At 42.9% G+C, this 26,673-nt stretch overlaps 1 protein-coding gene across 1 annotated transcript in view; it reads left to right on the top strand.

The window, feature by feature from the left end:
- The window catches only part of TTC13 (tetratricopeptide repeat domain 13), a gene marked incomplete in the record, with an annotated part of 1,979,199 nt that overhangs the window by 1,792,217 nt on the left and 160,309 nt on the right, over positions 1-26,673 (top strand). Inside the window, 1 exon segment of the mRNA XM_044063689.1 lies at positions 16,876-16,954. Coding sequence (XP_043919624.1) covers positions 16,876-16,954 — 79 coding nt within the window.

Here is a 26,673-nt window from a genome sequence, read left to right as displayed (position 1 = left end):
TCTTAGGAGCCTCTGGACATTGCTAATGGCTTCACCACAACTGATGCTATTAGCAACATGACATATAATAATGGTCCAGTGATATCTCAGGAGCTTCTGGACACTGCTGTCCCCTTCATCTTATAATCCCTTTCATTCCAGCCGTCAGAAAAAAAAATGTGCCCTGGATGTGTCAAGTAAGTGGAACTCGACACAAGCAGAACTGTGATTGTGCTTAAGAGGAGTTGACCTTGACCACATATGCATTGGACCTTGCTTTGGGAGCACATATAGTGTAAGTAAGTATGCACAGAACCTGAAACTGGACCATACTGAGCAAGCACATCAGAATGAAGGAGATGACGGCACCCAATTTTGAATAAAGGCATTCAGAGCAGTGTTAATGACTAGGATTCTAAGGGGTTATCACATGCACCACCACATTGGTATATAAAGTAAGGAGGCATTCACTATTGACAACCATGCAGGGTAACCTTGATTATATGGGAACTGGCATTCCAACTAGGCCTACATTTCTGTCCTAAATTCTGGCAGTTCACATTAATATCTGTCTCATTAATTAGCTTATTGAAAGTTGTTCAATGCCCCACATTGTACCTTTCAGTGCTACTGTTGTATTACTTCACTTTAATCCATAAAATTGGTGTTAATGCCTGTTGTGCTGCCGTGGGCGAAAATATGGAAATACAGTTGTCTCAGCAAGTTTGTCTCGATGATGATGAGAAATGAATGAAAATGGTATAATTCATATTCGCATATAGTGAGCCTTGAGAAATGCGTAGTTGAAAAGGAAATTGTATTCTGATCACCATGGAAGTGGTAAAATGATGGAAATTTCCTAAAAAGAGCAAAAAAAAAAATTTGCGTAACAAAACAATTATAAAAAGTTACCTGCAGTATAATTTCAGTTAACAAGCAAGTTCTTTACCACAGCATTTTTTATTTTTTTAAAAAAGAAACATCTTTATTAAATTATTACATATGCAATCATTCATTTATATAAATGAAAACAAAATCCATATTGACATAATTTTAGTTGCAAACATTATACATCACTTATAATCTATCTATCCAGTCATTGTCATTCAAATCCTGCCTTCTTTTAAACCTGGTTTCTGCATGTGTTGTTCCCACAGTTCCCATTTTTTTGCATGTAGTTTGGTGCTACCCTTTTCTAAAGATCCCAGTTCCAGTTGTTTTATCTCTGTTACTGTAGTCACTACTTCTAGTACAATAGGTTTACACTTTTTCCATTTTCTAGTAATTGCTTTTTTGGTAGCCACCATAATTAGACTGTGCAAGGCCTTAATATGTCCGGGCAGTTCCGATTCTGTATCATACCTCAGAAGTTATTTCTTTAGTTACACCAATTTGCTCACCCAGGATCTCTGACAGAGTAGTGTGCAGATAATCTTTAAAGTCTGCCAACTTATTACACTCCCAGAAAATATGTTCCCAATTACCTGTTTCTTCCTTGCCAAACCTCCAACATTTGCTGTCTGCCTGAGGAAAAATTCTTTGGAGTCCACTTGAGGTATACAAATACCTATCTAAACACTTCCAAGCAAAGATCCTAAATCTTCTAACTTTGTTGCATATTTGGGAGACATACACATATTCCCCCATTGTTTCTTTGTGAATTACTTATCCAGTCTCTCTTCCCAATCCTTGCTAACCTCATAGGTTCATAGGTTCATAGGTTTATACTAGGCTATCTGCCCTAAGGCATTTATAAGCCTAGCCCAAATTTTTGTGGCTTACGCACCCCTTATATGAAAAAATACTGTGCCCATTAGTTTGTTGTGCCTCTGTCCAGCAGTGACACAGAGATGATTCCCGGGGTAAACCTACGATCTCCCATCCACAGGTCTAGATTTCTCTTGAACAGAGTCAGCGAGGTGCTCTGCCTCACATGGACCGGGATTTTATTCCACAGCATAGGGAGTCTCTGAGTGATAAATCTATCCCTCCAGCACGTCCTATTTATATCCGTGCTAAGGTTTAAGTCGCTTGCTCTAGTGGTTTTGGTGGATTTGGATTTTTTGAGGTGGAGCATGTCCATTAATTCTGGGTTGGACATGGCCTTGTATGTCAGGCACATGTCACCTGCGTGCGACTGAATAGAGCTGGAGTTTCTTCAATCTGGCAGCATATGACAGATTTTGGAGTCCCTTTATCCTTTTGGTGAGGAACTTTTGGGGTCTCTCCAATTGCTGCAGATGTCGGGTGAGATACATCCCGAATGGGGCATTGTACTCTATCATTGGTCTGATAAGTGAAGAGTACAGGGGAACAATGACCTCACTAGATCTGGATGTGAATCCCTTCATGATCAGGTGGGCAATGTAGAAGGTCTTTCTAACCACTTTAGCAATGTGAGTGTCAAAGAAAGGCCACTGTCAACCTGGGTCCCCAGGTCCCTGATAACCTCTTCTGTGCTTAGTGGATTGCCACCTATATGGTAGCTTGGGGTTACCTTGTTTTTCGAAGGGTATGACTATACATTTTTGGCGTTTAACTTCAGGCCATGGCTCTGGCACCAGCTATCTGTTTCCGTGAGTCCCTTCTGAAGGATATCCGTGTCCGATGCACTTTCCACTATGCGCCCAGTTTGCAGTCGTCTGCAAACTTTGTCAAAGTCCTCCCATGTTGGCCTGTACTTCTGAGAAGTAGATGCCAAACAATAGGGGCCAAGGACCGAGCCCTGTGGGACACCACTTGTGACCGGCTTGGAGTCTGACACAGCGCCAGCAACTCTAACCCTGTGGGTTCTGTCCTTTTGCAACCCATCTTGTGACATATGGGTTTACATTTAAGCTGGTAAGTTTTCTACAATACCCGAGTGGGGTATTGTGAAAGCCTTTGCAAGGTCAAGGTAGGCTGTATGGACTGCCTTTCCCTCATCAATGGCCTTGGTGACTGTTTGAAGAAGTCGACCAAGTTCAAAAGGCATGATCTTCCCTTGACAAAGCCAAACTGGGTCGGGTCCAATGTCTGCAAGTCCCTATATCTTTGTTTATGAGCTCCATTATGATCCTCTCCATAGCTTTGCAGACTAGACTTGTTAGCTTATGGGGCGGTAATTACCAGGGTCCGTAGAGGTGCCGCCTTTGTGGAGTGGGACCACAGCTTGTCACACGCCACCTTTGGGCATTATCCTGTGGTAAGGCTGAGATTAAACAGCTGCCTTATGTGCGGGTTTAATTCCTCATTTAGCTCATGTAGCACACAGCCGGGGACACCATCCGGTCCCATTGCTGCTGTGTTTTACCTTTAGAGAGCAGCTTTCACCTGCATTTGAGATGTCCGGGAGGCTACACTCGGCTGGGATAGTTATCTCTCCTTTAGGGGAGAGGGGTGAAGTTTGCACTGAACCTGTCTGCCAGTATGTTGGCAATGTCTGTGGGTTCAGTGATTTTTGTATCATTTTGGACTAATTCTGAGCATATCTGGGAGTTTCCACCCAGGTTCCTAACATAGCTGAAAAGGCCTTATGATTGTCCTTTGAATCCATGGCAATTTTTCTCTCAAAATTGGCCTTAGTTGATTTTATGAGTGCTCGTATTTTTACTAATAATGATCAGGGGTGACTTCCCTTTTATGGATTTTGTTCTATCATGTAATAGCTTTCTCCTCTTATTGTAAAGTTTGTTAATGGCTGGGGTCCACCAGACTGGACGTTTGCCCTTTGTGGAAAGAGTCTTGGTTTTATTTGGGATTGCCTGATCCATGCAGTCCTGGAGGTGTTCATAGAAGGCATTTGTAAGGGCTTCCGCAGCTTGGGTTGTGGTTTCCTCTGGCTCAGGGGCCTTGAAGAATACCACACCAGTCTTGAGTAGTGTGAAGTTTGCTTTAGAGAAGTTCTTCACTATGGTCTTTTGTTTGGGGTGGGGCGGGATGTGGATTTCCAGTGAGATTAGTTTATGATCAGATCTCACCAATGAGGGATATACTTCGGTGTGGAGCATTTTGTCCCCATGTTTGTGACAATGAGATCTAGTATATTTTCTCCTCTTGTGGGAACAGTGACTAGCTGTTCCATGGCATTTAATTTATGAACTCCAGGAACCGTTGGGCTAGAAAGTTTGGGCTTGAGTAATGTTCCCAGTCTATATTCGGGTAGTTGAAGTCACCCAATATGATGGTGTTTGGAGATACATTTATACCCTCCAGTGTTTTCAGGAAGGCTGTGTGGGGTTCCTGAGTTTGAGAGGGTGGCCTGTAGCATGCTACAATTTGTAGAGCAGTTTTGCCTATGGTTAGTTGCACCTGGATGGTTTCTTAGTGCGTTGCCACCAACCTGGAGGTGTGAGTATCCTTTATGAATATGGATACACCCCTCCTTTTGTGGTGTGGTCCGGGTTTTGGGGCGGAGCATGATATGAGGTAAAACCTAATAGTGCCGGGGTGCTCTCAGGAGCCTTGAACCAGGTTTCAGTTACAGCACAGACATCGATGTTCTCCATACTGAGAAGGGCCGCATTTTGAGATTTAGACTTCTGGCATTGAGCAGCATTACCCTCAGTTTCTTCCCATTTTTGTTTTCTAGGGTGGTAGGTTTAGAATTTGAGCCTTGCCTAAAAAAGGCACTATGGGGGTGGCAAGAGCCTTAGCCAATATCCGGAATCCCAGGGGTGACAGGTGCAAGCCGTCCTGGCTTTGAAGCAGCGTGGCTTGTCAAGCATGTCATCCCAGGCAGACAGACACTGGATCCCCTTTGAATGACACCAGACATTAAGCCAATTGTTAAAGCTGATCATCATATGATTAATTTATAGTTATCGTGCAGTATATTTTGTATGCTCTACTAATTATTCCTTTTTAACAGCAGCTTATTTTCCTGATTCTACTAAAAACTCTACCAGTGCTGGTCTTTTGCTTAGGACCCCCTATTTCCTTCTCTTTGTCTATACTCTGATATCAATCCTTGATAGGGAAGGCAATCTCCAGCCTGCAGTCCAAATAGAAAGGGAAAAGGCCAAGAATTTATTATTTTTCCCTCTCTAATTATTTGCTCTCAGTACTGTGGTTCTTTTGCCAGTTTTCTCCAGTAGATTCCAGCCCCCTCTTGCCTGTTGTCTGTGTCCCTAATTGCAGTCATCCCTATTGGTAGAATCTCCTTTCTCCATTCCTGTGCTGGCTTAGTGCTTAGAATACTTTGTTACTTTATAAATATAATATTCTTTATGGTTATTGTTGTTCTCCTTAAGGATCTGCATCCAAAATCCCAGTCTCTCCTTGTTTCTTGAGCTTCCACCCTGTTTCATTATCATCCCTTTCCACTTTGCATTATAGGATTAGATGCTATCCGTGTCATTATTCATCACAGATGGGTCTTGGATCCAAGCCGGCAACTTCTCAGACAGATCCAGAGCTCAAGCTCCTCCCCTTTCCATAATCTCTTGCTACCTTTTAACCCTCAGATCTCATTTGCTGCTGAAACGCTTCAGATGTGGCCCAGCCTCAAGCTTAGCAGTTTTCAGATATGTGTTCTTATTTCTTGGTTTTCCGCTCTTTTTAAGATACCTTTATATCCTTAACTTGTTTATTTCTAGTTTAATTGTATTACCTCCCCTCCCGTTTAGAACGTTTTGGTTTAGTTAGGTTTCCCCTCCCCCCTTTCCGGTGCTTGGCAGTTTGTGCCATTTCCTTTCTTAAAGTAGTTTCTACAAAAAAAATCTCTCTATCCTTGCTTTCTTCTTAGTGAGAGAGTTTTTATGGCTGTGTGTGTTTTTTCCATTAGGGTGGCTAAAACGCCTTCAGAGTTTAAAAGTTGCTCCTCATGCAAGATGCCATGATCCAACTCACACGAGGAGTGCCTGTGTTGTTTAGGGTCATCACACCTGGAGGTTGAATGCAACATTTGAGCTGCATTGAATCCCAGGGTCCTCGTAGAGCACCGCAACAAGCTTTTACTGAAAGGATTGGCTCAAATTGGTCCTCTGCTCTTAGACTCCCCATCCAAGCCCTTACAGGAGCCCTCGGGGGGGGGGCCCTCTTCTTCTTCTTCTCTTCCAAAAAAGCTGAGGTTCTCAGATCGCAGATCTCTGGATCCAAGCCCAGCCTGTTCGGCTTCGGATCCAAGGTCCACCGTTATAAGAGCTTCGGATCAGACTGTGTCAGAACCACGGCCTCAGCAGAATGGAGGCCTTCAGATCTGAGTAGGAGCAAGCTGTCCCTGGATCCATCCAGTACACCCTCCAAACCTTCAGATCCTACCAGGTTGTCAGATCTGACAGTTCTGTCGGATCCCATTGTCATTGAGGGTCCCCCTTCTCAGTCCTCCAGGAGCTTGGATCTGAGTTGTAGGAGCCAATCTCCTTCTTGGGGCCATAGGGCTGTGGGATCCAAGGTTGGATCCCAAGCAAGATCTGGCCACTCTTCAGCTTCGTCCAGATTCTCCAGAAGTCTCCTTCCCTTGAACATGGACAGGATGATGAGGAGTTTCCTCAAGGCCCAAATTGAGTTGGGCTTGCTGCCATGCCCTGCCAATGTGGATAGGGGAACCTCCCCATCCACTGGTCACCACTGTCCTCTTCCAGTCCAACAGGCTTTGGAATGTCAGAACCAGGAGATTTCTAGTGAGAGGCCAATGGTCTCTGGTATCCCACCCTTCTTAATGCCGTCAGGGTCCCTGGTTGGCTCTGTTCCACACCTCGCAGACCACGGTGGGCCTCATCTCCAAGGGGTCTGTGCGAGTTCCCAGGGGGATGGGTTTGGATCCAGATTTGTTGGCCATCTCCCTTCCCTTGGGGGGCTTCGGCGCTTGGACAGCTCAGGGCCAATATTGTTTGGGGGCATCAGCGTCTCTTCTCCCTTCCCAGGTGTCCCCGGCTGCTGGGGATGGGCGGACTTTGTCCAGTCTGTCGGCCTTCTGGGTCCTAAAGAGGACCTTCTCCAGTATGGTAGTTACCTCTCCTTCTTCTCAAGGTCCTCCCCAGCCTTTCTTGGGGTTGGGAGCTGAGGCCTCATCACCCATCCAGGGTCAGCCCTCCTGCACGCGCCGTTAAATGGGCACTGCCCCACTTGGGGTACCCATCTCTTTTGAGTCCTCCCCTGACCCCACCATGGAGGAACCCCCTTGGAAGAGAACATGTAAGAAGAGGCACTTGGACTCCCCTAGAGAGTCCCTCACAGAGGACACGGATTTTGAAGAGGGAGATGGTCCCCCGGACTTCTGTCTGAGGAGGTTTCCTTCAGGGACATCCTGGAAGTTCTCAAATAGAGAGGCAGATGGTCTTTCCCATCTTGTCTTCGGAGGAGTCCGTGTTCCTAAAGGCATTTGGGATGGGCCCATCTTCTACCTGGATTCCCTCCCTGCTGATGAGCTTGTGGACCTTATCACCAGCAGGGCTTGGAACCTGTGCCCAAGAACGCAAATAAGTTCCTTAGTCCTCCTAAATATAGGTCTTTTTGGAGCAAAGGGATCCCTGTCATTGCTATTGTGGTGGCCGCTGCTACTAAGAAGGATCTAGCTGAGGAAAGCTCCTCGGTCCATCCGCCGAACAAGGAGTTCCAGGCAATTGACCATTTTGGAAAGTGTGTGTTTGCCTCAGCTAGTTTTGGTCTGAACAAACAAACAAAACAAAACAAATAAAAGAACACTTCATGAAGTGAGAATCTTCGGTATTATGTTTGTTTGTATATCCGTTAAAACGTTTTAACAGTATAATAACAGTATAATAAATACTAACTTTTTAATAAATATATAAGAACTTCTTCAACAGTTCCTGTTGTAATTCTTGAATGTTTTGCTAGTTTTGGTCTGAGACCAACTAATTGCTTGACCCACTTCATCTGGCTTCAGAGGGATTTGGTTTTGGAGCTTACCACTTCCCTGTCAGAGTTGTTGTCTCCAGAGAGCCTCAAGTTAATCTCTCTGAGGCTGTCCACTCTTAGGTTCATAGGTTGGTACTAGGCTATCGTCCCTAGGGTCTATACAAGCCTAGCCATAACAACTCCCTGGCTATTTCTTCCTACAATATTTACTTCCCTGGAGCCCTGTCTAGCAGGGTGACTGACATGATCCTCGGGGTGAATTTCCTGTCTCCCATCCAATCATTAAGGTTCCTTTTGAAGAGTGCCAAAGAGGCGCTCTGCTTGACATGTATGGGGAGTGTATTCCAGAGTCTGGGGAGTCTCTGGGTCAGGAACCTATCCCTCCAGCATGTTTTGGTCATTGTGATGACAAGGTTTAGATCCCTGAAGCGTGTGGCTCTGAGGGATTGGAATTTCTTTAAGTGTAGCATGTCCAACAACTCTGGGTTTGACATGGCCTTGTTTATTAAGCAGAGATCGCCTCTGAGTAGACGATATGTGACAGAGTATAGCTGGAGTTTTTTTAGATGGTCAGCATAGGGCATCTGCTTTAGGCCTGTGATTCCTTTAGTGAGGTATTTCTACGGCATTTCCAGTTGTTGCAGATGTCTTGAGAGGGACATACCAAATGGGGGGGGGTTGTATTCTATCTTACTTATCTTCCTTCTTTAGCCAGTGCTTTGATGTGGCTGATCTCCAATACTGCGAAGGCCACCTGTCATGTGGCAGGTACTGGCATTGCTATCCAAAGGTATGCCTGGCTTCATTTTTGTCGGTTTGCGGAACTCTTTAAGGCGTCATTCACTAATGTCTCCTTTGACTGTTCCACTTTGTTTGGACCATCTGTTAAGGAAACTTTAACCTGCAGTGATCAGGAAGGCAAGATTCTTACTATGTCCAAGCCTTACTATGTCCGGGCAGTTCCGATTGTGTATCATAGGTCAAAAAAGTCATTTCCTTAGTTGCACCCAATTGCTCACCCAGTATCTCTGACATAGCAGTCTGCAGGGAATCTTTAATGTCTGCCAACTCATTATACTCCCTGAAAATATATTCCCAAGTACCTCTTTCTTCCCTGTCACACTTCCAACATTTGCTGTCTACCTGAGGAAAAATTCTTTGGAGTCCACTTGAGGTATACAAATACCTATATAAACACTTCTAAGTAAAGATCCTGATCCTAAATCTTCTAAACTTTGTTGCATATTTGAGAGACATACACATATCCCCCATTGTTTCTTTGTGAATTGCTTATCCAGTCTCTCTTCTCAATCCTTTCTAACCTTCTGTGATTGGTTTATAGTTATCATTCAGTGTATTTTGTATGCTGCACTAATTATTCCTTTTTAACAACATCTATTTTTCCAGATTCTGTTAAAAACTCTACCAGTACTGGTCTTTCGCTTAGGATCCCCCTAACGTTTCTTTGTCTATACTCTGATATTAATCCTTGATAAGGAAGACAGTTGCTAGCTTGCAGTCCAGCTAGGAAGGAAAACGGCCAAGAATGTATTACCTTTCCCTCTCTAATTATTTGCTCCCAGTACCTTTTTTCTTTTGCCAGCTTTCTCCAATAAATTCTAGCCCCTTCTTGCCTATTGTCTGTATCCCTAATTGCAGTCATCCCTATCTGTAGAGTCTCCTTTCTCCATTCCCTTGTTGGCTTAGTTCTTAGAATACTTTATGCTACTTTATAAATGTAATGTTCTGTATGGTTATAGTTGTTCTGCTTAAGGATCTACATCCAAAATTCCAGTCTCTTCTTGTTTCTTGAGCTTCCCCCATTTTATCATCATCCCTTTCCACTTTGAATTATAGGTTTCAGCTTATGCTATGTATAGGAGCCTTAACTGTGTAGCTCTGAATTAACCCTTCAAAGCGGGTAATGCCAAACTGCCTTGTTCTATTGGAAGAATCATTGTATCCCACTTGACTCTTGCCATCTTCATCTACCAGATAAAATCCTTCAGCTCTTTATTAATTGCTATCTACAAGTCCTCCTCTGGATAATAAAAATGTACCTGGCCTGTGTGTAAAAAATAAAGGGACTAGAAACATTGCAACTGCTTATATCTTGCTGTCCATATAACAGAATTGCCAGTTTTGTGTACATTTTTGTTTATTCTATTCACACATAGCCTTAGCTGCCACACCAGAATCCTTTTTAATCCATACTCCTAAGTATGTCATTTTATCATGTCCCCATAAATATGGTTATTGCTAAATCATTTCCTGTGTGGGTACATAATTTACAGCTATTCCGTTTGTTTTAGCTTCATTAATTTTGTATTCCGAAAAGATTTGAAATTGCCTCAAAATGTTCCACAACACTGAAATGGCCTATTCTGGTTTTATCAGGTATAAAATAATATCATCTTCAAATAAAGCCAGCGTTTTTCTTGACTACCATACCAATTATATCCTTGAATTTCTGAGTCTGTTATTTTCTTTGCTAATGGTTCTAAATATAATGCAAATAACAAAGGGGAAAGAGGACACCCCTGCCTGGTTCCTCTGCTCAAACAAAAATTGTCAGAGAGGAACCCACCCACTTTAAGTTTTGCCTCCGATCCCTCATGTACTCTCCTGATCAACCTTATATTTCTATGAGGGAATGCAAATGCTTCCATTGCCCTGCTCATAAAGTCCCAGCTTACTCTGTCAAATGGTTTCTGTGCATCAAGACCCACCAACAACAATGGTATTTTCTTACATTTTCCTTCCCTCTGGATCATCAGTGATGTCCTTCCATTTCACTGTTGCAGTATTCTTTGTAATAGGGATCCCCTGCTGAGGGTGGCCCAACATCCAGCCAGTATACCAAAGCCATTAGGTTGCTAAGGGTATGCCATACATCACAGGTATGCTCCCCCACATATAGCATAGGGCATAAAGGTGACGTCCAGATGTACCATTCTTAGAACTTCTTCGCTGCCAATCCAAACACCATCTTCAGTTGTCAGTCTGAGCACTTGCTTTGTATGCTGGTTCACCAACCCCTTTTCAGGTAAGTGTCCCACTGGGGGCTTTTTTTTTTCTTTGATTTTATTGCTTGCGAGGTTCATGTCATCCAGAATGGGTAAATATCAGTGCAAGAGACAGATTCCTGATAAAGACCATCACTAGCAGTATTTATTTTGTCTAGTTGCTTCCCATGACCATACATCCTGTTCTATTTACCAGGCTTTTATTCCAAAGACCCTGCATAGTCTACTTTCCTCTATGGCCATTTATTTAGAAAGTCAATATCTTATGTTTTTGGCAGAAGATGCTATGGAAGTAAGTTCCCTTTGCAAGCGTCAGCTGTCTGTGAAGAAAAAGTCCAACAAAGCTTGGTCTGATTCTTCGGCAGTGCAAGTTAGTAAAAGCCTGGAAGATCACCTGGCTCCTGGGTTGGATTTCTCTGCTGCAACCACTTCAGAGGCTGGCATGGATCCAGCTTCACACACATCCCTGGAGGCTTTGCAGACATCCACTTTGGATGTTCAGGTGGAACCATGTCAAATTGTTACTGAAGGGCCTAGGGGTGTTCCTCAGATTTTGGTTAGGGAAGAGATACTAACTACTATTACAGAGTGTCATACAGGTCTGAACCTTGTACATTTTACAAGGCTGATATCCCTTTAAAGAAGAAGCAAAAAACAAACATGTTTCTTCTGCTCCTAAGGACCCTCAGAGCGAATGGCAGAATTTCACTCAAGGTTTGTTTAGTGCCCTTGGCTTTAAAGCCTCATCGAGGAGTTTCTCTTCCAGCCCCACCTTGGTCTTCTATTCCTCTTAATAGGCCTAGGGAACACGATTCCTCTGAAAAGGAGGAAGATTCAGATGAGGAATCCCTTACCTGTTCTTCCCAGATTCCTTCTCCTTTTGACTGTTCTGAGGAAGAGGAGTCTACTAGTCCTGGCTCTCCTTTTGAGATTTCCTTTGGGAACACAGTTTGCAGAATGATGGAATTTTTCAAATGAGATTGTGACCAGGTGTCTGAGGTTCAGAAGAGACATTAAGAGCATTTGCAAGTGGACTCTTCTAGACCATCTTCTGTTCCTCCTGTCCTGGCTGCCTTGTTGGATGCCTTTTCTTCTGCATGTCAGACCCCTGCTCTCAAAAAACTTGATATATTTTATAAGGTGCCTGATGATTGCAAGTCCCTTTGTAAGTGCCCATCAGCTGACCTCTTTGTGGTGTCTGTGGCATCTAACAAGTCAGAGTTTTACTGCTTTCTACAGACAGTTGAACTATGAAATACTGGGTAAGGTTTATACCCCAGCTGCCCTTGCTTTTAACGCTGTCAATTGTCAGACCCATATGATGAGATATATTTTGGCTCTTCTATCTCAGTCTTCTCAGGTTATTTCTGACCTCCCTGACTCTGAGGGGAAGACTTCTGCTTTCCCCTTGTTTAGGGACTTCTTCTCAGGTGGTTTGCCACTCTTTTAAATGCAGTTATGATGCAGCAGATTCCTCTCCTCTAGGGCTGCTGCTTTTGGCTCTCTGCTCAGGAGATATTCCTGACTTTGGCTTCAACCTTTGCCTGATAATTTTAAGGCTGAAATGATGGCTGCAACTCTAGATAATAAGCATTTGTCTGGTGCTGCTGTTGCTGACTTGTTCAAGTCCCTACAGAAAAGGGGTAAGGCTTTACAAGATTTAAAACATATCTTTGTTTCTCCTGTACCTGAATTCCAAAGGAATTACCCTAATAAGCTGTCCTTTGTTTGTAGGCAATCTCGCCCTCCTGTCGGACAGGTAAGAAGGGTGGTAGAAGAGCTTCCCCTGCTAAGGCTATCCAAACTCCTGTAGCTCTGAAATCTCTCTTTCCTGACAAACCAAGTGCTGTCTGACTATCGTGTACTACAGCCACATTTCTCTATCTGTTCATCTTTCCCTGCCTCTTCCTATTTAGTTAATGATCACTCAAGATTCCTGGGTTCTTTCCATCATTTGCCAAGGGTATTCCATGGTATGGAAATCTCTTCCCCTTTCATGGGCATTCCTCAGCCCCCTCAGTAATAATTACCCTTTCTTCTGGAGGGGCTTCAGGGTCTCTTGACTCAGAGAACTATTCAGGCAGTTCCAGTTTCTCAAAGGGGGAAGGAGTTTTATTCCAGAATGTTCTATGTCCCCAGGAAAGAGGACACTTGGAGACCCGTTATGGATCTCTCTCATCTAAACACCTTTCTGAAGGTCCCTTCCTTTTGGATGTTGTCCCGTCAGACTTTGTTTCCTCTGCTGCTTTCTCAGGCTTTTCTAGTTTCTTTGGACCTCAAGGATGCTTATCTTCATATCCCTATTCATCCCTTTTTCACAATGTTTTTACATTACTGTTACTTCCTGGCATTTTCAGTTCTATGCTTTGCCCTTTGGCCTTTCTACTGCTCCAAGGGAATTCACCAAATGCCTCCTTCCTGTGATTGCTTTTTCAGGCAACCTCTCCAGAGATTCTGCTGCAGCATCTTCATTTTGCCATTTCCCTCCTGCAAAGCCTGGAGTTCACTATATAATTTCCAAAAGTCTTTCCTGACTCCTTCACAGAGTCATGTGTTTCTGGGATGCAGGATCTAGACTATTCTAATGATGGCAACCTTGCCTCCTTCCAAGCCCTTAACTCTCATTGCCTTCTTTGAAATCATTCTTTCTCTGTCCTCAGTTACAGCCAGGGAATTTGTAAGAGCTCTAGGTTTCATAGCCCCCCCCCCCAATACTGTCTCTAGCCAAACTCCACATTAGAAAGTGTCAGTGGTTTCTAAAATCAGTTTGGCTTCAGCACTGTCATCCTCTCCTCTAGATTTCATAGTCCCTCTTCTTTCATGCCTTAAGCTGGGAATTCATTGGTGAATTCAGCAGTTGTCCCTCAATTCAGGGCTCTCTTTTCAACCTCCACTCCCCTCTCAGGAGCTGTTCACAGATGCTTCAGATGTGGGATAGGGGCTTCCTTCGGCTCTCTAAAGGAAGCAGGGCCTCCTGTCATTTCAATAACCAGTAATAAAGATCTAGGCTGAAAGGAAACAAAAAACTGATCTGATTTGCGAAAAGCTTTGGTCTTATCCAAATAAAATCTGAGTTGTTTATGTATGCACATCCAAACTGTACAAAACCTTCTCATTAGCAGATTGCATAGAAGGGAAAAAAGTGGGCAAATGAATAGACTAAGAGACAACTCATTCACCACTTTGGGCATAAAATAAGGATTAGTATGAAGGGGCACCCTGTCCTTATGGAAAACTAAAAAGGGGGGAAGAGCCATAAGGGCTTGAAGCTCAGACACCCATCTGGAAGAAGTAAGGGCCAACAAAAAACAGTCTTCCAAGAATAATGCTGCAAGGAAACTGAAGCTGTAGGCTCAAAAGGAGCCTGAGTCAATTTCTCCAAAACAAAATTAAGGTCCCAGGAAGGAGGGCCAGGCTTCCTGGGAGGTTTGATATGAAGGACACCTTTAAGAAATTGTTTAGCCTCAAGTCTAGAGGTTAAAGGGGATGCTACAGGCAGAGAAGCAGAAATAACTGACTAGTGAGTTTTAACAGAATATGCCAACCCAACATTGAGCAATTCACACAGACAAGAGAGAACCAAAGGAACATCTACAGAAAGTGGATCCAGGTTACGAGAAAGATGCCAAACAGAAAACCTCTTCCATTTGGATTAGTAAGATTTCCTAGTAGTGGGTTTCCTGGCATATTATCGAGGTAATCCCTTAGTTTCTGTTTAGCATTCTGCAGTTGCTGCTCTCCTTGTTCTGTGAGATTCTCCATGTTTTGCAATACTTCAACATTTGTCAGTCCCTCTAAATAATTCTTGTTACTTCTTAACCATATCTCTCCCTTTTTTTTTTTTTTTTTATTTCCACCCTATTTTTAAACTCCACTTTAATTTTACTCCATTCCCTAGCTATATTTTCAGAAGAAATGTCTGTCTTCTGTAATAACTCCCGAATAAGTTCCACTACCCATTCTTTAAATTCCTCTCTTTTCAACAGATAAATGGGAAAGCACCAGTTTCTCTTTTTTATTTCATTACCCTGCATTTTTATTTTAGTTATTATTGGTGCATGATTTGAAATAGTTATTGGATGCATATCAGAACTTTCAAATATGTAAAATGTAAGTTCCTGTTTAGCCTAGCCCAGTTTTTGTATCTTGGGGCATATGTAAATTCACTCTGAATTCCGTCTACTGAATTCACATTTTTCATGCCAAATATTTTCATAAATATCTTCCCTTCTGGGCTCCCAGACGCATCTTCACTGCTGCAAATCAAATTCTAGTCACCACCTATAAGTAATATTCCCTGCTGATTCTACCAGAGTCTTCCTAAGCTCCATTATAGCAGTTTTAGGTAGAATATAAATACATGACAATGTAATCCACCTCCCTTGCCAGTAGCCCCTTAGTACTACAAATCTACATTTATTATTTTTTTATCCTTTTTTATCACTATTGGCGCTCCTCTTGCAATTAATATAGGTACTTCTCTTTTCCTTTGTCCTAGATAATTCCGATGAATAACTGTACTAAAAACCTTTCTTTATCACATTCACATGTTCACTCTTTTCCAGTGTGTCTCCTGTAGCACAACTATTTGCACTCTACATTTTTAATATAGTTGACTACTCTTTCTTTTCTGTATATATCTGTGAGACCATTAACGATTAAAGATAATATAGAAGGCGTCATTACATTAAAAATGTATTATTCCCACCTCTTGTGTGTAACAGTTTCAATAAAAAATGAAGGATCAGTCAAACACGGCTTTGGTAAAACAGATAAATTTAATAGTTCGGTAAGCACTTTCACATTGAATGTGATACTTCTTCTGACCATAAAACAACAGTGTAAAAGCCAGTATAAACAGGGGGAAAACGTAATCACTCAATTAATTTAAACAATTAATATATTAAATCAGTTACTCCCAGTACGACTTTTAAAAATACAGTTCCATTTAAGAGATCTAAAATAATCAATGACACAACCCTCTAGCCCTCAAAACTGGCTTTAAAGACACCACTCCCTTTAAACCAGGATCTTTGTCATCCTGTAACAAAATTATCCATCTGGCTTTTGCCTGTTCTATCCTGTTAATATCCCCTCCATGCAAATCTTCAAACAAAACCTGTAACACACAAAATTTAAATACATGCATCATACCATTTATTGCATTGTGCTTCGCCAATGATTAGTGTGATCTCTTTTGTTAATGCTATACTGATGTTGCAATATTCGCTCTCTAAAGGAGTGATTAGTTATCCCCACACAAAAGCAGGGACAGGAAGCACAGCTCGTCAAATAAATTAAATTCTTAGTAGTGCAACCCATATGCACCCTAAAATAAAAACTCCTTTTTGTAACAGGGTGGACAAAACTTGTACTAGTACCTGTATATTCACAGGCCTTGTACTTCCCATAGGGCTGGGTGCTGTAAAAACTGGTGGTAACAATCTGCTGCTTTCTATAGCAAAGGCTTCTCTTCACTTTTTATTCTTAAATGTAAAATTCGGCTCCATACCCAGGACAGATTTTAACCTCTCATCTGTCATTAATATCGTCCAGTTCTTCCTCATCAGATCACAGACCAAATGAACATCACTGGTGTAGGTGAGAGGGGCTCTGGTTACAGCTTTTTTTGTTAAGTATCTAGTTCCATCTTTTGTGTTACATGCATACATTAATGTTTGGCAGGTTGATACAGTTGTTTCTTGTCATATCCCTTTGAACCCATGTCACATGTATTTTTGTTAATTAATCCAAAATATGATCAGTGTTCTGAATCGGTTCTGTCAACTTTCATTCACAAAAAAGAGTTGCAGCTATGTTAAGATTTTGAATAAAAATGAATTGAATATACAGCATACAGCAGACAAGTGTAGGTGCCTTGTCTGCTATTGTTGCTTTTATATGGTTAAAATTAGCCTGTGCTGCACACTGTTTTGTCAGACCGAAACCTTGGTTTATATATACATTGTATACAGTTGCTTGTGAGCCCTAGTTTACAAAAAAATTTTTGGTTTTTTTTTAAACTTTTTTAATTTTTACCCCATGCCCTGTGATGTATTTTGTTTTCTAGTGTGGTAGCATCTTCGGTACTGTTAGGTACAATAATGGCTAGTGGAAAAGAAGTGGCAGGAAGAATTCCCAAGGGAAAGGTAAGTTACAAAGGGATAACAAAATGTTTGACTTTTGAGTCAGTATAACTTTGTTATACACCACCAAATGCATTGATTGTATGCTCATATTTTTTTAAACGTCTTCCCTTTTTTCCAGTCATGTGTATGTATGTGTATATAAACACACACACACACACACACACACACACACACACACACACACACACACACACACACACACACACACACACACACACACACTTGACTGTCTTGGTAGTGTTCCTTCCTGTTGTGTAATTACAGTCAGTTACTAGCTTGTGGGCCAGGAGATCTTTAAGGAGCCTACCCCTGTTTCCCCCAAGCAGTCTCTGGGTTAAGTGACTTCCTTGAGGTCACACACAGTAAGTAAGTGAAGTCTGAGTGAATGAAATCTTGGAACACAGGAACCATCTCATAGCCTTTATACTTTTAGATAAGCTTTTGAACTTTTTTCTTTTAGTTTTATGTATGTGAGTGTGTTTGTGTATACATGAGTGTCATGAGTTTCTTAAAGGTTCAGGTCATCAAACCCGATGCATTAAAATCCATCTTATGGAGTGCAAGAAGTGGGGAGATCAAGACGTGCCCCCCCACCATGTTAAAGCCTGTCCCCGTGGTTAACTGAGTTGGGTTTCATTAAATCATAATTAATTTTATATATATTTTAGAAATACTCAGTAGTCGAAAGCTCATTTAGTGGAATATTAATTTGGTTGAAACGTCATTTACTCAACTGTGCTGTAGTTACAGCTGTTGGATGAAACACATTTGGAAAAATTTAAAAATATATAAATAATTTTAAGTGCCTTTGAATGGTGATTGTTCCCAATGTGTGCGATGGCTGTGTTCCCCATACCCACAGTACATATGTAGTAAGCATGGATGTGGGGAGCAGTGCCCCTACATTAGAGGAATGGAAAATGGCGTAGCCACTCTGGAATAGTAATGTATTTTTTTTTCAGTTTTCTAAATGTGTCTTGTAGAATGTGTAACTGTTATACCATTGACTGAATGTTGTTTCAAGCATACGTGTTGTTAACTAAGTAAGATTTTAGCCATATTTATTTGGTATGCATTTGATGTAACCAAATGTGATTCTGTTAACTGACATACAGATTGTAAGTGTGTGTGTATTTACGAGCGCCCATGTGTGTATGTATGTATGTGTATATATATATATATATATATATATATATATATATATATATATATATATATATATATATATATATATATATCGAGAGAGAGAGACGGATATAGATAGATCAGTTTTTGGATACTCGAAATTTGTATGGTCGGGACCATATGCTTGAGTTTCCAAAAACTCTAAAGTATTAAAAAAAAAAAAGAAAAAAGTCTACTGCTTGCAAGCACTCCCTCACACCCCCTGTAAATTATATATATATATATATATATATATCAGCTCCAAGATCACAATATAGTGGGGGAAAAGGGAAAAATTCCCCAATCCCCACTCTACTGCAGTCTACAAAAAAGTACTTTAACTGGGAATGTACCCTTTTCCCACTGTAGTGAAATCTCAACGTTATTATATATAATTTGCAGGGGGTCTTGTGGGTGAACCCTCCTCATTAGATGTGCAGTAGGGCTTGTCCCCCTGCAAAAACTTACATTTGTTTTTTTTTTTTTAATTTTGACTTTTCGGAAACTCGTTCATATGGTCTCGAGCTTATGAATTTCGAGTTTCTGAAAACTCAGTCATGTGACATAAATATATATATATATATATATATGTATGTATGTGTATGCATATTATACTTCTCAACTGTACAGATTTTTACAGAATGTCCAGATTTTGCCTAATATTTTTGGTCCATTTTTTCATAAAATTCTGTTTTTTCTGGCAAATTATTGGCAAATCATTAAAGACTGAAGTTAGAAAATAATGACAGATATTTGAGTTTCAGACTTCAAAAGCTTTAGAAAATTCATGCTAATGCAAAAACTGTTATTCTATCAATTTTATAAGTTTGTAAGAGCAATATTTAAAAATTGTCCCTATTTGGGGCCTTTGTCCCACTTTTATTTATGGCTTTGTCCAGATATCTTGCTCTAAGAGGTTGAGAGGTATAATGCATATGCATGTACAGTTATATAAAAAGTTTACACACCCCTGTTAAAATGCCAGGTTTTTGTGATATAAAAAAATAAGACCACAATAAATCATTTCAAAACTTTTCCCCACCTTTAATGTGACCTATAACTTGTACAATTCAACTGAAAAACAAACAAATCTGTTACAGTAAAAAATGTACTACATAAGTGTGCACACCCTTAAACTAATACTTTGTTGAAGCAGCTTTTGATTTAATTACAACGTTCATTTTTCTTGGGTACACACCTGCCATCAATTAAAGAGACTCTGATTAACCCCAAATAAAGTTCAGCTGTCCTAGTAGGATTTTCCTGACATTTACTCAGTTGCCTCCTACAGCAAAAACCATGGTTCGCAGAACACTTTCAAAATATCAAATGGATCTCATTGCTGAAAGGTATCAGTCAGGAGAAGGGTACAAACAAATTTCCACAGCATTGGATATACCATGGAATACGGTGAAGACAGTCATCAAAAAGTGGAGAAACTATGGGACAACAGTGACGTTGCAAAGAACTGGACGCCCCTCCAAAATTGATGAAAAGACAAGACAAAAAATGGTCAGGGAGGCTACCAAGAGACCTAGAGCAACACTGAAGAAGCTGCAGGACTTTCTGGCAAGTACTGAATGTGTACTACATGTGACAACAGTCTCCCATATTCGTCATATGTCTGGAATATGGAATAGGGTTGCAAGCCAGAAGTCTTTTCTTACACAGAAAAAGATCCGAGGCCAGCTAAAATTTGCAAAACAATACATCAAGTCTCCCAAAAGTATGTGGAAAATGTGATGTTAAGTTGTCTATCTTGCCTTCATTCTTGCTGGTTGGGTTCGGAGCCAACCCTCGGCTCCGACTCGGCCATCTTCAAAAGCTCGAGAGCTGCTTACTGGCTCGAGGCCCCCCTATATCCCATGATGCCTGGCGCTACATACCCAGATCTCGTTTGCCACTTCAGCTGCGAGGTTGTTATACTGGATCAGGTCGTATAAAACTTTATTATTATTGTATTTTTCTTGTCAAAACTGTAGTTTTTAGTGTAGAATTAGTCGTTAGATTAGACTATTGTATTGTAGCTAGTTTCTTTTCTAGATCCGTTTACTTTCCCCAAGAAACTTGTTTAAGTTAGAGAGCCCCCCCCCCCTTCTCTCCCTTTCCTCAGAAAGGTTTTCCATTTAAGTTAGAGGTTAACCTTTCTCTCTATCTCCTTCCAAAAAAAAAATTATTTTATTAATCACTGTTAGTGTTTAGTGATAGTTATCTTTAGTTTTTGTTGTAGTAGTGCTTGTAGTTGGTTGTGGTAACTGTAGTATGTAAAATTTTACTGGTTGGTTACTTTAACCTTTCTGTGTGTGTTCTTGTCCTTGGTTTTCCTCCAGGATGTCCAAGGATCCTAAACCGTCCGGATTCAAGAAGTGTGACTCATGCTGTCAGAAGATGTCTCTGACAGATGGTCACACTTCTTGTGTTTATTGTCTTGGCGCCGTGCACCTGCAGGATTCTTGCTCGATCTGCCTTGCTTTCAGTCCAAGAGTCCTGCAGGAGCACAAAAATAAATTGATCCTGAGGGGTTTGCTTAAACCTCAAGATTCACCGGCGAAGGCTCAGCCCGTGAAATCTTCTAGGCCACCTAAACCGTCGGCTTCCAGTTCGGAGCCGTTGTTGGGTAAAGCCACACAGTCTATCTCAGCTCCGGCTGGAACTGATGTCCCTCCCTCCCAGTCAGCTCCGACATGTTCTTCGGAGCTGGCTGAGAGTCGGAAAAGATCCAGGTCACCTTCCTTGGAGTCGATACTTTCGGCTCCGAAATCGCCCCTGCTCTAATCGGAGAGTAGTCATCGCTTATCCCACTCTTCTCGGTCCTCTAGACTTTCGGACAATGACTTGGAAAGAGTGGTCATTAGGCTGTTAAAATCGCAGGCCCTAGCCAAAATGTTGTCCAGCCCTCTCATCGGGAGTAGGCTCCGTCCACAGCTGTAGATATTCCTCCTCCGACTCATCCTATGAGCTCGGAGCCGGAGTTCATTGCGCTTCGAGTAGTGGAACCATCAGCGCCGATACCCTCTCTTTCGGTTCCGTCGTCGGCTCCGATTCCTTCCATGGTATCTTCCCTGGAGGGATCTGGGCACCAAGACTCCCTCATCAGCTCCGAGGGGGCGAGTGGCATTGGACCCTTATCTGACCCTGCTCTCCCCCTCGGGGCTTCGGCTCAGATGACCTCTGCTCCCACATCTGCCTCGGAGCCATCCCCCTCAGTGCAGGGAGGACTTCTGGTTTCTTCGGAGCCGGAGCCTCTCTGCATCCGGGCAGGGACGCCTTCAAGGTGATGAGTGTACTGGCCCCTGAGTCAGACCCACGATCTACCCCATCGGCTCCTCCCCCTAGGGTGCCTGCGTCAGCCTCTGCCCCTCTTCCAGACCCCAAGCGTGGGGATCCAGCACTCCAGGACACCCCTTTGGGTGTATTCTCCTCTTCAGAGGCCTCCCTTGATCATTCAGAGGAGCCACCTCGCAAGAGGAAATGCAAGAGGAAACATGTTGACTCCCCCGAGTCTGTCACATCGGATACCGACTTAGAGGAGTAGGAAGGGTCCCCAAGATCCCCCCTCTGAAGATGTGTCCTTCTCAGACATCCTTGAGATGCTTAGGCAGAGGGGAAACTGGACTACCCTAAGCCCTTCCGAGGATGAGTCTGTATTCCTGGACGCGTTTGGATCCCGACCGTACACCTCCTGGGTGTCTCCGCCTTTCGGCCCACTGATGTCTGTGGTGGCTCGGAAGGCATGGATGGCTCCAGACACAGTGGAACCGACCCCTAGAAGACCTGCCATATTCATTACTGTACTGCAGGACAAACCAAAGGTGTCCCCGTTGATGCCATGGTGGTAGCAGCGGCCACAAAGAAGGAGTTGGCTGAAACTTCTTCATCTGTCCATCCCCCTAACAAGGAGTCCAGGACGATGGACAGATATGGGAAGCGGATGTTCTCTTCAGCGAACTTTTCCATGCAGTCCCATGAGGCTCATTTTCATATGCATATTACAGCCAGAGGTTTATCCGCCTTCAGAGAGGCTCCTGAAATAAGCTGAGATACGGCTTTCCACAGGCTGACTGTGGCCAGCTCCCTCAGCTCGGCGCCTTTCACTCTTCAATCCTTTGGTAACACAAGGAGGCTTGTGGCCTTCCCAGTAAAGAGCTGATAGCAAGAGGTGTGAGCACAGGAGAGGGTCTAAGGGAGGCACGCTTTGGATGTGGGAGTGTAATCTCCTTCCCCAGAGCGCTGGGGTCAGACATCCCAGGTGATGGTTGTAAGTTCAGAGATCATGTGATGAACCAGTCTCCTCACCAGGTGTCCATCAGGGGGCAAGAGGGGAGATGCCATAGAGTCCATTTTTTGTATCCTAGCAGACCATCCTAAGGTGAGAAGAGTTCTCTGATGTCCTGAACTCAGGGACCCTTGCCAGGTCGGGGGCGTGAGTGGGAGGTCGAGAGGCAGAGGAGGGAACACACCAACGCATACACCGAGACAGGGCACACAAGAGAGGGGCAGCAACACTTTATGAGAAACCCTTCCAGCATCCCTGGAACACCCTTAAGGTCCCACCCTGGAGGATCAGAAGTAAGACAGCATCCAACAGCCTATCAAGTTCAACATCTCAAGGGTTTGTAAGATATCAGACTACCCAAATCCCAGCAGACCCCCCACACGATCAAAGCTACCCTACCAGACGCCTCCAAAAAATCTAAGGGGAGACAAAGTCTAAACAAACAGCAACCAAGAAAGGGGCGGGATAGCAACAGTTCTGGGTTCCCTTTGCAGTCCGAATTTACTTCAAGGGGATTTTGTACCAAGATCAGTTACCAGGAGACCCATTCTGGATCTCAGCAGACTACTGACAGAGCGTTCCAGAACGAAGTTCTGGATTCTCACGCTGCAGTCTACAATGCCCTTCAGAGATCAGGCTTTTGGAGATGCCACCTTTGAGCTGTGGATGCAACCATGTGTTTTACACACCTGCCCAGGGGATTTACCACTGTCAGGCTTTTTATATCTACCCATCATTTCTCCTCACTGACCCCTCACCACCCCACTTTCAGGGGTGTTTACACTCAAAGTGCAGTAGCACACTCCTGGCTGTGTATCACAATAAATTTAGAAAAAATCTCATCACGACTGGCCTCAGTCTGTCCACCACCAGAGATCACCTTAATACAATGAGCAAATACTTATAGACTACCACCCCACACAGGTGTTAGTGATTATGAGCCTGTAAGTCTTTTTGTCGCATCTAAAAATTCAAGCCAGGTTTGTCTAAATTTAAATACCACTCTGCACAGCATGTTTCCTCCCCTGTCCAGAGAGGGGTGTTTTCACAGTTACAGCCCCAGTGGTCTCAATTAGCATCAAAAAATTTTGCCCATGCTGTCTCAAACTCTAGCATGCATGCATGCAAGCAGCCAGGTTGTCCTTGGATGGTTCTACATGTTCTTTTCATGTGGCTTCTTTTTCACTTGTTGGTCACCCTTTGTTCTCCCATGAGAGCAGATTATGATCTTTTGCGGCGTAAGAAGCACCAAGCATGGTGGATGGTCTCACAACAGTCCCCCTCGGCAGACCATTTGTTCTCCTGATGCCATCCTCTAAGGATGAGGGCTTGGCGACCTCTCGTTACTGGGTATTATCAGGCAGAACGGTCCAAGGCAGGGACAAACCTCATCATGGAACACCATCCCATTACATCCAACACATCGAGGTGGGAGGGCCCCCTCTTGCTGGCAGGCTCTTCAGGACTCTCTTCCTACCGGGTTCATGCATTGCAAACAGACACGTAGGAGTGTGGTACATGAACAAAGCAAGCCAACCAGGTCCTCTGAGCTGGCAATTCATGTGGTCTCTGAACAGGGGCAATCAACCAAGGGCGGTATCTGATTCATGGCCACATCCCTGGAGGTCCAAATCTATTGCTTCAACAGAGTTTGCACTCCACATCCTAATGAGGTGGTCTTCCTCCGGGCATCCCCCATGACCAAGCTGCATTACATGGGGCCAACCTTGTAGCGCACCATTTTGCAACTCCCTTCAACATCATTGGCAGCAATTTTCTCTGCTCTCACTTCCCGGCATTCCCTTCCAGCGCCAGCTGCAGCAAAATGATCAAAGGCTCCCTTACGTGTACCGCCTTTCCCTTTCTCATCTGTCCTTGGACTTTCAAGCTACCACTTTCCCTTGCAATTCCTCCTCATTCCTCCTGCACCGCTCGACAAACTCTCTTCCTGCCTGCACGCCATCCTTCTCCAGCGCAACTTTACTCTTGCTGACTATTATTCCTCCCCTTCCTGCAATCGGTGGGCTGCCTCATCCCTTACACCTCTCCAGAAAACTTAAACGCTAGTAGTGGGCAGTTTTTGTAGCCAGCAGGGCTCCAATCTCCCCAGCGCAAAATCCTTTGTCATAAGTTGAGTCGCAGAGACCTTCTGGACTTACGCCAGTGCTACAAAACGCTATTCTCAAGAGGCAAGTACCCTGTACCCAACATTTTGGGAACCACTGAAACTCTTCCATGTCATAAGCGCTGTTGCACCAATGAGAGTCTGTTAGCTGCAATTTCACATTTCATAAGGCCCCGTCGGAAAACAAATCTAATTCTCATTTAGCAACCAACTTCTTTTCCCCCTTCACAGCTTCCAGCCCCCAGTGAGGAGATTTGATTCCTATGAGGCTTTTAACCCTTTTTAGCTTTGCTATTTTGCCCCCTCATCAGGGCAGACCTAGGGTTCTTTCTTTATTCCTGGCTACCTTTTCACCTAGAAGCACATTTCCAATTGTCAGATAGATTCTACTACGGGTTTCCCTCTACCCCTAATCTTCCTCGCTAGAACTTGAATCAGGGTTGCTCTTATTAACAATTTTCCTTCCTTCCTACTTCAACTTCAGAGGAACTGAGAATGTCAGAGTTAGATCCTGTGTTTTTCCCGAACCACTTTACAGGCTTAGAACCAAGACATTTAGAAAAGATCATCGTTCCCAGCTTAACTTACAGTAACTTTTCAACTGACAAATGAAAATCAGATCAACTTTTCCTAAACAGGTCAGTAGGTAAACAAGGTCTTCTAGAACCAAGGTAAATTAATATAGGCTCATAAACTTGACTCATCACATGCTGCAGCAGCTACTTCTAAAGCTTTCCAAGGACAAAAGGTCACCATGGCTATTTTTTATGCGGCTACTACATACCAAGGCCCAACTTCCCATGGTTATCAGTTTGTGCTGCCATGGAATGCAGGAGATTCCACATACCACAGTTCTTCATTAATACATAAGTTGATTTGGACAGGTTTTTAGAGAGTTGATTACCCATGGTGTGTTCACCAGAAAGAGTTGATGAGCCACAGCATTTAGAAGATTTGCTAGGGATGTTATGTTCCATAGCAAGAATGAATGGTTATAGACAAGACAACATTTTTTCCCCACCCTCCATCATCCCTTCCATGTTCCCCTCTTAGTGGAGTTCTTTTCATTTTTTGCCCTCCATCCTTCTTCTTCTCTACCGAGAAGACTTCTGTGAGATTTCCCAAGTACTATTTACATTCTCTATTAGGATTCCTTCTTTATTCTGGCTGCAGGGTCTCCCATCTGGTCTAGGATCTGGAGGATGGATGGAGTATGATTTATGTCGAGCACCTCGAGCCAGTAATTCAGCGCGAGGCCAGCCAGAGAGGAGGGGCTGAAGCCGAGATGCAGCTCACGAGCACTTGAAAAGAAGAAGATGAGAGACAGATTGCCCCCGACAGCCAGCAAGGGTGAAGGCCTTTTTCTGACAATCAACAAGGACCAAGGTTGAACTTTTGGCCATAATTCCAAGATGGTGGCGCCAGACCAAGGTTGGAACTGCTACCTGAACTACATGAAAGAGGTATGTTTGGCTTATGCTGTTGGTTTTGTATCACTAAAAGAACTTTGCTGCCACGGTGAAGCATGGTGGGTGGTAGCGCATGCTTGCTTTTCTTCAGCTGGCTGGCTTTAGTCATGCTTTTCAAGTTGAGGATTTTGAATATATTTCTAAATTTAGCCCTTTTGGAGGTGTGCTGGAACACCTCCAAATAGAAGCTGAGATGTTTGATAAAACTTCTCAATGACCGGGTTAGAAAGCTGAAATGGGGGAGAATTTCACAGTTCAACAAGAATTAATGGGTTCAGTTTGGAATGACCCAGATCAACACCCTAATGGCAAATCCAGTAGAAAATCCAAAGAAAAACCTGAAGGGGTTTGGAGTGACCCAAGATGAGTAGAAATGCACAAGAAATGCCAGAGGGCTGTGCAAGAGAGATGAATGCTGGAAAATAGATTAAACAAAGAGATTTGCAGTGCTTGGGTAACATTACCAGTCTGCTGTAACCATGCTCCTGTAAGGTAAGACTGAATTGTATAGCCTTACTTTTGTGTTTTCAATTGGGTAATTTAATTGTGTACACTTATTTTTATATTTTTTTATGTTTTTATTTTTTATTTTCAATAACATTATTTATATGTTTTTAAATTTAATATTAGTTGTTAGGTTTTGATTTAAAAAAATCTCATTTTTATATCACATCACCATAGTATT

The sequence above is a fragment of the Protopterus annectens genome, chromosome 1.part0 (assembly GCF_019279795.1).
Source record: "Protopterus annectens isolate FY-2018-M chromosome 1.part0, PAN1.0, whole genome shotgun sequence".
NCBI classification, from domain to species: Eukaryota; Metazoa; Chordata; order Ceratodontiformes; family Protopteridae; genus Protopterus; species Protopterus annectens.
This window is presented reverse-complemented; position numbering and strand designations above follow the sequence as displayed.